The sequence below is a fragment of the Egretta garzetta genome, unplaced genomic scaffold, assembly GCF_000687185.1.
Source record: "Egretta garzetta isolate BGI_Z169 unplaced genomic scaffold, ASM68718v1 scaffold589, whole genome shotgun sequence".
Taxonomy (NCBI): Eukaryota; Metazoa; Chordata; class Aves; order Pelecaniformes; family Ardeidae; genus Egretta; species Egretta garzetta.
The window spans coordinates 1,467,048-1,479,627 of NW_009266282.1; the positions used below are offsets into that span (position 1 = coordinate 1,467,048).

A 12,580-nucleotide genomic window follows, 5' to 3' on the forward strand; every position below is an offset into this window, starting at 1 on the left:
GCAAGGGGGGGGGAGACGGGGAGGGACTGGGATGAACTGAAGTGGGATGGGGTGGGAGGGACTGGTGGACTTTGGAGACTGGGTTAGTCTGGGGGACACTGTGCTGGGGGGGCAAAGGATACAGGGTTGAGGTGGAATGGAGAGGGCTTGGAGACTGGGGGGGACTGGGAGAAGTGGGGATAGTGGGCTGGGATTGATATGGGGGACTGGGACAGACAGAGGCATCTGGGCTGGATGGGGGAACATGGGACAACACGGGGCAGGGGGAAGGGGTACCAGGTGCCCAGCGCCAGCCCCACATCCCATCGCACGGCTCACCTCTCCCTTGCAGGATCACCCCCACAGCGCCGATGGCCACGCACCAGACCCAGCCTCGGGGCAGGGCAGCCAGTGCAACAGCCCCAAGCAGGCAGCGGGGCAGGAGAGCCCACCCCTCCCGGTGCCCTCCACCGTGAAGGTAATGCCTGTGCCTCCAGGCTCCTCAGGAGAGGGACTGAAGTGCCCATGTGCGGGAGGTCTGGGGGTTTTGACCTTAAGGCTTGGAATAGTGCAGGGAGACAAACCTTGTTGACAAAAACTGCAATTTGGCTCATTTTGTAATGGTATAAGGTATAGTATTGAACCCTGCAAGAGGTGATTGCTCAGGTCCTGCACTGGAAATGTCCCCTGGGGCTGGGAGCAGAAGGAGATACAAGGCAACACTGTGAAATACCTTCCAGGCAAGACGGGTCATTCTCCATCTCATGTGCTCTCCAGCACAACTGACATGAGACATGGCCCTGAGGGAGTCCCCCACATGCAGGCTCAGCAGCTCTTGGAGCTGGAGTGTCAGAGTGCCAGCAGGAGCTGCCCTCTCTCCGTCCCAGGCCTCTGAGTTCCCACAGGGGTGGCAGGAGCTCTTCTCCCAGCTAATCCCTTTTCTTCTTGGACCAACAGTCGAAATCATCCAGTGACAGCAAGAACCGTCACAAAAAGCCCAAGGACACCAAGCCCAAGGTGAAGAAGCTGAAGTATCACCAGTACATCCCTCCGGACCAGAAGGCAGAGAAGTCCCCTCCACCCATGGACTCTGCATATGCCAGACTCCTCCAGCAGCAGCAGCTCTTTCTGCAGCTCCAGATCCTCAGCCAGCAGCAGCACCAGCAGCAGCAGCAGCACCAGCAGCACCAGCAGCAACAGCAGCAGCACTTCAACTACCCAGGGATGCACCAAGGCCAGCTAAAGTGAGTGGTAATGTGCCAGTAGCAAGGTTTAGCCCTGTCTCCCTCCAAACTTTCCCCTCCCATACTCATCTGTGCCAGTGCAAGGGGAATAGAGGCATGAAACGTAAAAGCTTGGGAACTGAGCACAGTCTCCTGCAAAGCTGTTCTGGCTCTGTGTGCTGGCTGGGGCACTTGTGACCTGCTGCTGGGTCACTGGCAATCTCCTTACAGCCCAATCTGGCTTTCCTTGGGGTTGATGGTCCTTCAGGTTTCATACAGGAGATAGAAGCCCCAAGGGACCAGAGAGATGGTACACTGGGCACAGACACCCTGGGCAGACAAGTTACCCCAAATCTCCTTTTTTATTTCAGGCAATCAAATGAGCAAATGGTCAAAAGTTCAAATTCTTCATCGACTTCTGTCAACAACACTCCTCTTTCTCCTGTGAAAACCACCTTTTCAGGCCAGACTTGTGTCTCCTCTATCAAGCCAGGCCCTCTGCCGTCTAACCTGGATGATCTGAAAGTGAGTGCAGCCTTTGTCACTGCAGGAGCAGAATCTTATAGCCCACATGTGCTTTGCTACCCCTGAAGCACACAGTGTAGTGCCACAGGCTGAGCTGGCTGGGAGTGACCACATGTTACAGATCAGCAAATAAGAATCACCATGGTGTGAGGAAACCCAGGAGTACCTCATGCTGGGTCAAGAACTGGTCACTGCAACAGTAACTGAAAACATGGGTTTGCTACTCTGCAGGTGGCACGTGGGTGCATTGATCTAGGGCACCTCTCAGCAAACCTTAGGTATAAATTGAGATGGCTTGTGGTAGTTTAACCCGGTAGGCAGCTGAACAGCACCCAGCTGTTGGCTCGCTCCCCCTGTCCCTAGTGGGATGGGGGAGAGAATCGGGAAAAAAGAAAAACGCATGGGTTGAGATAAAGACAGATTAATAAAACATCAGATGAAAAGAATAACAATAATACTAATAATGGTAAAAGAATATACAGAATATGCAAAACGATTGATGCACAATACAATTTCTCACCACCCGCTGACCAATGCCCAGCCTGTCCTGAGCAGCAATCGCTCTACATAGCCCCAGCCAACTCCTCCCAAGCCTGACACGATATGGTCTGGAATAGCCCTTGGGCCAATTGGGGTCAGCTGTCCTGGCCGTGCCCCCTCCCAGCTCCTTGTGCCCCTGGCAGAGCAGGGGAAACTGAGAAGTCCTTGCCTGGTGTAAGCCCTGCTCAGCAATACCTAAAACATCAGTGTGTTATCAACATTATTCTAGTATTAAATCCAAAACACAGCACTACGCCAGCTACTAGAAAGAAAATTAACCCTATCCCAGCTGAAAACAGTACATGGCTGCAGGCCAGGCCATTGGTTCAAGGACTAAAGGATGTTCCATGCTGCTGCTCCTGCAGCTCATGGCTCCATACCTTCTGTGGTTCTATGGTGGACATCATGGATGCTGCTAGCAGCCCATCCAGAAGCTAGGAGGTCAGCACGGCCTCCACTTAGTGACTCAGCTTCCCAATGATCACTGCAGCTAGGCCAACTCAGATCTGCACAGGCAAGTATCTCCTGGAGTCTGCAGCTACGAGCACTGCTTCAAACAGTAACTGAATCTCTCATATTTGTTCAGCCTAGAGAAAAGGAGGCTCAGAGAGGATCTCATCACCACGCACCAGTACAGAAGGGGTAGCTACAAGGAAGATGGAGACTCCCTTTTCACAAGGAGTTTCATGGAGAGGACAAAGGGGAATGGACACAAGTTGCTCTTGGGGAGATTCCGATTGGACATGAGAGGGAAATTTTTCACCATGAGAACAGTCACCCACTGGAATAATCTCCCCAAGAGAGGGGTTGATTCCACCACATTGGACACTGTCAAGATGCAGCTGGACAGGGTGCTGGGCCATCTTGTCTAGACTGGGCTCTTGCCTAGAAAGGTTGGACCAGATGATCCTTGAGGTCCCTTCCAACCTGGGATTCTATGATTCTATGTAGGCAAGATAGGCAGGGCATAAGGGAAAATCACTCCCATCAATGGTTCTTTCATACTTTGCTAATGGAGCCTCAGCCATGGGGAAGACCAAGTCCTTTTAGGAGCAGAGACCTTGGGGCAATACTCATTATTAGAGAAAGAAATAAGATGAGGTAGAAATAACATGTTTGGCCATTGTGATGCCCCATCTCAAATGCCTGAACCATATGCAGACGCCTGAACATGGACTATCTGGCTCTGTGGTAGGTGGTCACATTCTCTGAGCTAAAGGATGTCATTAGCTAGTTCCTGGTCTGTGTGAAAGTCCTCTGCTCATGTAGAAACCTACTGCTCAGAAGGGAATCTTGGGTTACCTCCATGGCCCAAGGGTCACTGCTGGTTCATGGAGTGCAGTCACTGTTCCTGGATGAAGAAGGAAGGTTTTCCTGTTAGGAAAGGTCGAGGTCCTGCAGGCTGTGCAGTGGTCAGGGCTGTGCATGGTGACTCTGGTGACTCCGGGTGAGACAGTGAGCACCTGAGGGGTCAGAGCTTTAAAGCAGGAAGCTGGCAGCCTGTGACCTGAGACTCCTTGTTAGAAATGCTGAGTTTCTAAAGGGCTTATCTGCCATTGGGACTGATCATTGGTGACTTTCCCTCTAGGTGTCAGAACTGAGACAGCAGCTCCGAATACGAGGCCTGCCTGTGTCAGGCACCAAAACAGCACTGATGGAACGATTGCGGCCCTTCCAGGAGTGCGGCAGCAACACGGTGCCAAACTTCAGTGAGATCACCACTGTCACCTTCCCCGTCACTCCGACAAGCACCCTGTCGAGTTACCAGTCACAGTCTTCCACTAGCATGTTATCAAATGGCTTCTATCACTTTGGTAGCACCAGCTCCACCCCACCCATCTCTCCAGCCTCCTCCGATCTCTCTGTGAGCGGCTCTTTGCCAGACACATTCAACGACGGGCCCATGTCTTCTCCACAGTTCGGTCTCCAGCCATCTCCAGTTCATGGCAGTGCTGAGGAAAGCCTCATGAGCAGCATGAATGGAGGGAGCATCCAGCTGGAGCTGGAAGGGATTGACACAGAGAAAGACAAGATGCTGGTGGAGAAGCAGAAGGTCATCAACGAACTGACGTGGAAGCTGCAGCAAGAGCAGAGGCAGGTGGAAGAGCTACGGATGCAGCTCCAGAAGCGTAAGAGAAGCAATGGCCTTGAGGAGAAGCAGCAGCCTGCTCAGCATTTCTTTGGTGTCCCCATCAAGCAAGAAAATGCAGTGTCCAGCTGTCCATTTGCATCCAAACAAAATGCCTTGAAAGGCCAAGCCAGCAGCTCGGATAAGTTAAGTAACTGTGGGGTGCCGCAGCTGCCTCACATTGTAAATAGCCACTGCTTGGAGCCTGCAGGGCAAAGCACCATCACCTCCTCGACATTCCTGAGCCCGCAGTGCTCCCCCCAGCACTCTCCGCTCGGGGCTGCAAAGAGCCCCCAGCACATCAGCCTGCCGCCATCCCCCAACAGCCACTATCTCCTCTCGGTGTCTCCTGGCTCACAGGCAGAAGGGCGCAGCAGGTCCCCGCAGACCAACAGTTGCCTTCGCACAACGTCGGTAAGTGGAGAGCACCCCAGGCAGCATCACAGTGGTGAATGCACTGGTGCTTGTGGGCAGTCAGCCAAACATCCCAGTTTGAGCCCTTTCCTATCAGACCTGGACTGCTGGCACCCAGGGTGGGTACCCAGGGTGCCGTGGCAGCACGTGGGGCTGCCTGGAAAGGAAAAGAGTAGCCCAGATGGACAACAGATTGGAAGCTGATGGCACTGCAGGGCAGCTCCCAGGGAGCCCTGCTGCCACCACACCCCATTGCCCTGAGGGGTCACAGCACAGGTCCCATGCCCCGCGGAGCCCTGGCACAGCTCCTCCTGCCCTGGGGGAGCTCTGGCACAGCTCCCCTCTTCCCCAGGGGACCCCAACACAGCTCCCTCTGCCCCTGGGTGAGCACTGGCAAAACTCCCTGTGTCCAGGGAGAGTCCTGGCACAGCTTCCTCTGCCCCTGTTTAAGCACTGGCACAGCTCCCTCTGCCCTGGGGAGCATTGGCACAGCTTCTGCCCTAAAAGAGCCCTAACTCAGCTGCCTCTCCCCTCGGGGTGGGGGGGGGCTTGGCACAGCTGTGCCCCCTGGGGGAGTCCTGGAACAGCTCCCCCTGCCCCATGCAGTCCTGGCACGGCTCCTTCCACCCTGGCGAAGTCCTGGCACAGCTCCATCTGCCCCATGGAGCCCTGGCAAAGCTCTGTTCACAGCAGGGAAGCACTGGCACAGATCCCTCAGCCCCTGTGAGAGCCCTGGAGCAGCTTTCTCCACCCCTGGGAGAGCCCTGCTGCAGTGTTGCAGGGATTTTCAGCACCTTGCTAAGCCATTGTGGCTCCCAGTAGCGTGTGAGGGATTTTGACCACTGGGTTGAAGTAGCACAGTTACTCCAGTCATATGGGAAGCCTTTTCTTGGGAAGACGGAACAGGGCTTGCCGTTGGGGTCTGTAGTCAGATAGAGCTTGTGCCTCCCCACCAGGCAACCAGCACAGCAGAGAGTTGTCCCTGCAGCACCCTCCACTCCTCATGCAGCCCTCTGGACAGGTATGAAAGCTTGGAAAGGGGCACACACTGCCAGCACACAAAAGCAGCACAAGGTGCTGCTGATTGCAGCCCCAGTTCATGCCAATACCCTACCAAGGTTTCCCAGGCAGCAGCAACACCTATCACATGGCCTGTGCAAGGCATGCGTGCTGCACTCAGGGAGGATGTACAGCAAGTGCACCCTGCATGCGCAACACCTGCACTGCAGAGCAACAGCCACTGCGAAACAGCCAGCACTCGAGCAGGGCAGCTCACAAACTGCGTTCATGGAGTTAGCACATTGAGCAGTGCGCAGCAGGAGCTGGGCAGTGGGGTGCAGTGCCAGCTGGCAGAAAGTGGGCTGCAGTGTTGTCTCAGCCATTCAGAGGACGGTGAGGTAGGTGACATGGGCTGCTGGCACACAGCACTGCAGTGAGGTGGGCAATGGGGAGCAGTTTAGGGTGAGGGGGGCAGAGAGACAGTGGGATGGGCAGGGGAGTGCAGTGCTGTCAGGGTGAGGTTGCTTCTGGGGTGATATGGTCAATGGGGAGCATTGATCTGGGTGAGCTGGGCAATGGAGAGCAGTGCGGTGGGTAATCTGGGCAGCGGGGCAGAGAGTGGGGGCCGCAGTGGGTGATCGCAGCAGCGGAGGTGAGCTGGGCAGTGGGGCAGAGCTGTGGGTACAACAGGCAGTGGGACACAGTGCTGCGAGGCAATACTCCCAGAGAGGTAGCAGGGCTGCTCTGGATCACCAGGCAGCAGTCAGTGAGCATCAGCAAGGAGCAGCAACACCACTGGAGCATCTCCAGCTCCTTCCCCCTGTTCGGGCTCAAGGGGCAAGTGGAGGGGATGGCTCCACGGTGTCCTACAGCTCATCCCAGCTGCACCACCACCCATCCTGGCCATTCCTCTGCTGCCAGGGGCACAGGGGCTGCCAGGGTCCCTCTTCAGCAACAGCTCTCTCTCTGTGCTCAGCACTGGAATGCCGTCCCCCCACAACCCAGGCGTACCGTTCCTCCCAGCCACCCTCCACAGAGTGATGGCCAGGACATGCACGGCCAGGCTGAGCGGCCTCACTGATGCCCTGGATTCAATTCCGGATCCAACCTGCCTGCCGCAGCCATGCTGTATCCCCTGGTGCTGGCTCTCATGGGACGAGGCAGCCTCGGTCAGGCAGTGAGGAAGGGCACAGAAGGGCCTAGAGGTGATGGGGACAGCAGCTGGCAGGCACTGGACCTTCAGATGAGGTCCCTTCTGGAAGCGGGGAACTGGCAAAAAGCTGGCACTGACCCGCAGGTGTTTGGCACAGGGAAAGCCTAGGTGCTGACCTGGCAGTGACTCTTTTGAGCAGTCTTCCCTGGCTGTGGGATGCTCCCAGACTGGTGATGGAGAGGGTCCCCAGCAGGGGGCCTGGGAGGCAGCCGGGGAAGTGCCCTATCACTAGCTGAGTTCAGCGCCCACCAGCAGCCCATTTCTCTCTCCCCCTCGCTCTGCATGTTCGCGGCTGGGCCGAGCACCAGGATGCCCCGTGGCATCATGCTGGTGCTCTGGCAGCAGCCAGAGGTCAGCCTGGCCCTGCGCCTCAGAGCTAGGCTGATGGGGCCAGTTTACCTCCCTTTCTCCTGCCCAGAGGCCAGGCACCTGGAGCTTATTTGACCCACGCAATCATTAGTTTCCTTGGCACCACTCTGTCTTTAACAGGGGTGAAAGAGAGCTGGGCCTCCCGCTGTGCCTCCCTGTGCATTGACTCCGTTTCCCTGTATTTCCCCCACACAGATGGCTACACAGGCAGGTCAAAAGTTCTCTATTCCATCCCCAAGTTTTTGTAAGTCAAGCCCAGCCCTCTCAGAGCTAAAGCAGCCTCCACCCTATGAGGATGCAATAAAGCAGGTAACTTCATGATTTTTATTTTCTTTAGGGCTAGGGCTGCGCAGGGTGTTCTTTTGCAGTTTATGTAATTCACCTGCAGGAGTTACAGCCCATTATAGGTTTTATGGGTAGGATAGGCCTGTTTCCATAAGGGATGGGCTTTTCTTGAAGAATTAGTTGCTGAATGACTGCCACAAAGAAGTCAGACACCGCACTGGATAGGAGAGCGTCTTCTATTGCCAGTCCACCCTGGGGTCCTGACATCCCGTACAAATACTCCAGGGCTTTGGGGTACCATTCTTTGGGCTGCTCAGTGCCATGTGATAAACAGACTCCTGAGCACTCCCAAGTCACCAGGAAACCTCACCTTCCCTCTCTAGCCCATTAGCAAAGTGCCTTTCTTCATGCCATCTGCCTCCCCTAGCCTCACCCCGGAGCGCTGTTCCCATGAGGAGGACTGTCTCCATTGCCCATGAATTCCTCACTTCTCTGTGGGAGTCTGCCAGCAGCCTCAGTGCCAGTCATGATTGTGCCTTTAGGAAAACGGAGTGATGCTGTCAGCAGTGATAAAAACGGGCTTACGCTGGCTGGCAGGGAGGCGTGCAGAAAGTCATTCCAGCCTCTGGTTAGGGAGAGGAGCATGACAATGCGTTGCCCACAGGGAGCTGCAGGGAATGCAAGGAGGCACATGCCAGTGCAAAGTGCTGGGTCCAAAAAGTTGGTGTGTCCTGACTGCCCTAGGTAGACGCAGTCTGTGGTGGCCACTGAGCAGAGGGTCAGCAGCAGGGCGGGGGGAACTTGGCATCGTGCTCCCCTGATCCACCACACTTGTTCCAGGGCCCTGCAGTGCTCACCTGAAAGCTGCTGCCAGCCCTGTGTTGGAGTGGCATCTCTCCTGAATGGGAGAAAGCCATTTGTGGGGTCTAGAGCCACCTACCTGGCTTTGTGGCTGGAGGGACTCTCCTCCTAACGCCCTCTACTCTCCTCTTTGTCGTTTGCTGCAGCAGATGACACGAAGTCAGCAGATGGACGAGCTACTGGACGTGCTGATTGAGAGCGGAGGGACGCACTGCTTCCCTGTTCCCCCCCAGGGCTTCCCCTCCAAGCCAGCATCAGTCCGTGGGACTCAGTGCACTTCGTGCATCCCAGCAGAGCTCCCTGAGTTGTCAGCAGCAGGGCGGGGGGAACTTGGCATCGTGCTCCCCTGATCCACCACACTTGTTCCAGGGCCCTGCAGTGCTCACCTGAAAGCTGCTGCCAGCCCTGTGTTGGAGTGGCATCTCTCCTGAATGGGAGAAAGCCATTTGTGGGGTCTAGAGCCACCTACCTGGCTTTGTGGCTGGAGGGACTCTCCTCCTAACGCCCTCTACTCTCCTCTTTGTCGTTTGCTGCAGCAGATGACACGAAGTCAGCAGATGGACGAGCTACTGGACGTGCTGATTGAGAGCGGAGGTACGCACTGCTTCCCTGTTCCCCCCCAGGGCTTCCCCTCCAAGCCAGCATCAGTCCGTGGGACTCAGTGCACTTCGTGCATCCCAGCAGAGCTCCCTGAGTTGAGTACAGCTTTCATTTGCCCTCCCTGTGCCAGCAGCAACTGTGGTTGAATCTAAAAGGATATTGGCCCTCCTGGAGCTGGCTCCTGCATGTGCAGACCTGGTGGGGTCGTCAGGGCTCAGTTATCACCTGTGCAGACAGCACAGAGCGAAGGGACATCAGGGCAGCAGCCCTGTGCACAGCACTGCCAGAACCCTGCCCACACAGAGCCACTCCCAGTGCTGCCAGCGCCATCTCCCACTGCCAGTGCCCTCACCTGTGCAAAGTGCTGCCTGTGCCCTTTCCATGCACAACCAACCCGTGCCCAACCCCCAGCTGCCAGTGCTCATGCCCTGGGGACTGCGTCCAAAATCAGGGGAGTCAAGGTCAAAAAGCAGGAACATGCGAGGCTTCCCACAGGGAGGGTGGGTGAGCAGTGCCAAAGGGATCGAATGGGGAGCAGGTCTCTGTAGGCGTGCCCAAGAGCCCAGCCTAGGAGCTGTGGTGGTGCTCCTGCGCCCAGCAGTAGTGGGCATTGCCAGAGCACCTCAACCCCGTCTCCTCTGTTGACAGAAATGCCAGCCAATGCCAAGGATGATCGGTCTTGCCTCCAGAAAGTACCTCAGATAACCGTGTCTACAGGGAACTCCAGCGCTTCTCTCCCAAAGTCATCCACCGCCTTCGAGCAGGTCTCCTCAGCCCAGCTCTCCTTCGAGCACTGTCCAGGCAGCAGCGATGCGGGAGAAGAGCCCCACTTCGAAGGGATGATGGAGGGGTTCTCCGGCAAAGCTGCAGATGAACTGCTCACCTCCCAGGAGATTTTACAGACTCCCCTCTCACCTATGGAAACCCAGCTCTCCCCTTCCCCTGTCGATGGCTCTGGTTTACAAATGAGTTTCACTGAATCTCCGTGGGAAACTATGGAGTGGCTGGGCCTCACCCCCCCCAGCTCCGCCACCGGCTTTGGCTCGCTCACCCCCGTGGGTCCCAGCATCTTCAACATTGATTTCCTAGATGTTACTGATCTCAATCTAAACACCAGCATGGACCTGCACCTGCAGCAGTGGTGAAAGGGAGGGTGGTGGAGGCAGGGTACTGTAAGCCTGCAGCAGCCAGCACAGTGTTTCTGACATGCTGGAGCATGCAGGGCTAATGTGCCACATCCAGGGGAAACTGGAGTCACTTCCCAGCATATAAACTTGTTTGAATTTCCAGCTACTGCAAACTGACAGCACAACAGCTCTTGTTTTTCCTCCATCAACACATCCCCAGAGGACACCAGTGCCTTTAACAACACTTCTTTAGATTGACAAGAACTTCAGTTTTGTTTCTTTTATCTTTCCCCCCCCCAGTTTTAGCAGTTACTCTCATGAGAACTGGAGCAGCTCATGACAAAACTGTGCGGTGAGGAGACCTCACCTGGGTGGCAATGGGAAATCACAGAGAGAAGAACCTGTTGCTGCCCCCTCCTCTACTCCCTCCTGCCCATCCAGCCCTTTGGGTAAACCTGCTGGGCTCATCCTGACTATGGCCAGGGGCTGTGGGATCAGGGAGGCTCTGCCCCACCAGGAAGACAAGCACACTTCTCCGTACAGCCAGGCTCTCCCTGCTTCCTTCCTCCTGCCCCTGAAGCTACAATGCCCAGTCCCTGCATGGCTCTGCTCCAGGTGGATGAGAGATGAAGACCACCATGTTCATGGTGGCACCTTGTCATGTCCTCATGGTGCCTAGGGAGTCAAAGCCCAGGAACCGTCCTGGCTGCAGCCTGAACTGCATCAGGCTGAAGACTGCGGCCTTGGAGCAGAGAGCTCTGGGCATTGGAGGCAGCTGCTTAGGCTGCAGGTGAAGGTATCGAAGGGACACGGCATCCCGGTGGAGCTGCCATGTACCAGCTAGTGTGGTACAGACGGAGAGATGTGTAATGTGTTTTGGTCCAAGGCAGGAGCAAGTCACATGCAAAATACAGCCAGGCGTTGGAGGGGCTGGCCTTTGCACATCCAGAAGTCAGGATGGATCTCCACCACCTTGCATGACCTGGGAGCAAGAAGAGCCAGAAATGGGCACTCGGTGACCTGCACGTGGGGCAGGGCTGAGCGGGCCCTTGCACAGCTGCAGTTTCATGCAAGAGTCTGCTTTTGTGGCCTCCACTTCTCTGCCATCCATCCCTCCATCCTCCTTCCCATTCCTCCTTGATCCCTACCAGCCATTCCCTCCTTCCCAAGTCTGCTCCTGCGTCACTGCTCACCCAGCCCAGAGCAAGGCCATCCGGAGAACAGCTGTGAATCACTGAGCCTAGAGGAGCGAGTTCTCCTGAAGCCAGCAGAGATGGATGCTCTCCTGCAGTGATGCCTCCTGATTGAAGTCACCAGCATTTCTCCCGTGAGTCTCTGTGCAATATACTTCCTCAGGCTCTAGCGAGAAGGAGCCTTTGCTTCACTTGGCTTCCACCAAAGAACTTGCTGCAGACTGTTTGACGGACACGTCTACTTCTTTGCAATTCTGGTTTTGCCAAAGTAAATATTGTTGCTGACAAAGATTGTTAAACTATTTACAGACTGAACATATTTAAAATTTGTGTTACTGGAAGGACAGCACATCGGAGATGCAGCAGCCGGGGAGGAGGTCTGGCGCAAGGGGCCCACGGGCAGCGTGGCCGTGGCTCCCACAGGGTGCTCCCCCCACAGTCCCGGAGCTGTCGGAGGAGGCTCGGCAGCCCCTGCTGTGTCTCCAGTTTGTGGCGTTGTTGCATGCTGTATAAAGCACGTGGCAGTAGCTTTCAACTCACTATTTAAAGCACCACTTTTCTATTGTACAAATGGTCACAGTGCACTGCTAGGATAGATGATCACAGGTTGCATTTTTTTTAAAGAATTTCTTTTTCTAAGTGAGAGATTTTTTGAAGCCGGTCCATGGAGAATATTAATAGCACTTGAAACAGAGTAGTGTTAGCTGCTACACTGCATTGTTGTACAGGGCTTTCCAGACAACTTTCTCCTCTCAGCAAATGTATTTCCTTATTTAAAGGGATGCTGTCAGCCTCAAACCTGTAAGCAAGCACATTTCCTTACCTATGTTACCAGCAACACCTTCATTATTAAAAACCCCTTTGTCTTGCCACTCCTCTGCTCACAGTTTGCTGTTTGATTTCACTGGCTGGGGCAGCCACAGCCATCCCAGCTGTGGCCATTTGGTACCAGCTCCATTGCCCTGGGGCAGATGTGTTTCTTTCACAGCAGCGGTTTCTCCTGGAAGATTTCTAAACAAGAGAGCTGGAGTCTCCTGTTTCTGAAGGCTTTTTCTTCTGTCGGCTTCTGTTTTGCTTTGTTCTCCTGCAAACCCTGCTCCTCCAGTCAGTGTCTCCTCCAAAGG

General features: G+C 55.3%; 1 protein-coding gene across 1 annotated transcript in view; it reads left to right on the plus strand.

Moving 5' to 3' along the window:
* Window positions 1-10,281, plus strand: part of MYOCD (myocardin) — a 27,428-nt gene extending 17,147 nt beyond the window's left edge. The window contains 8 exon segments of the mRNA XM_035902636.1: window positions 867-1,223; window positions 1,574-1,727; window positions 3,856-4,789; window positions 6,304-6,317; window positions 7,027-7,056; window positions 7,598-7,699; window positions 9,073-9,130; window positions 9,785-10,281. Coding sequence (XP_035758529.1) covers window positions 867-1,223; window positions 1,574-1,727; window positions 3,856-4,789; window positions 6,304-6,317; window positions 7,027-7,056; window positions 7,598-7,699; window positions 9,073-9,130; window positions 9,785-10,281 — 2,146 coding nt within the window.
* The last annotated feature ends 2,299 nt before the right edge of the window (window positions 10,282-12,580 follow it).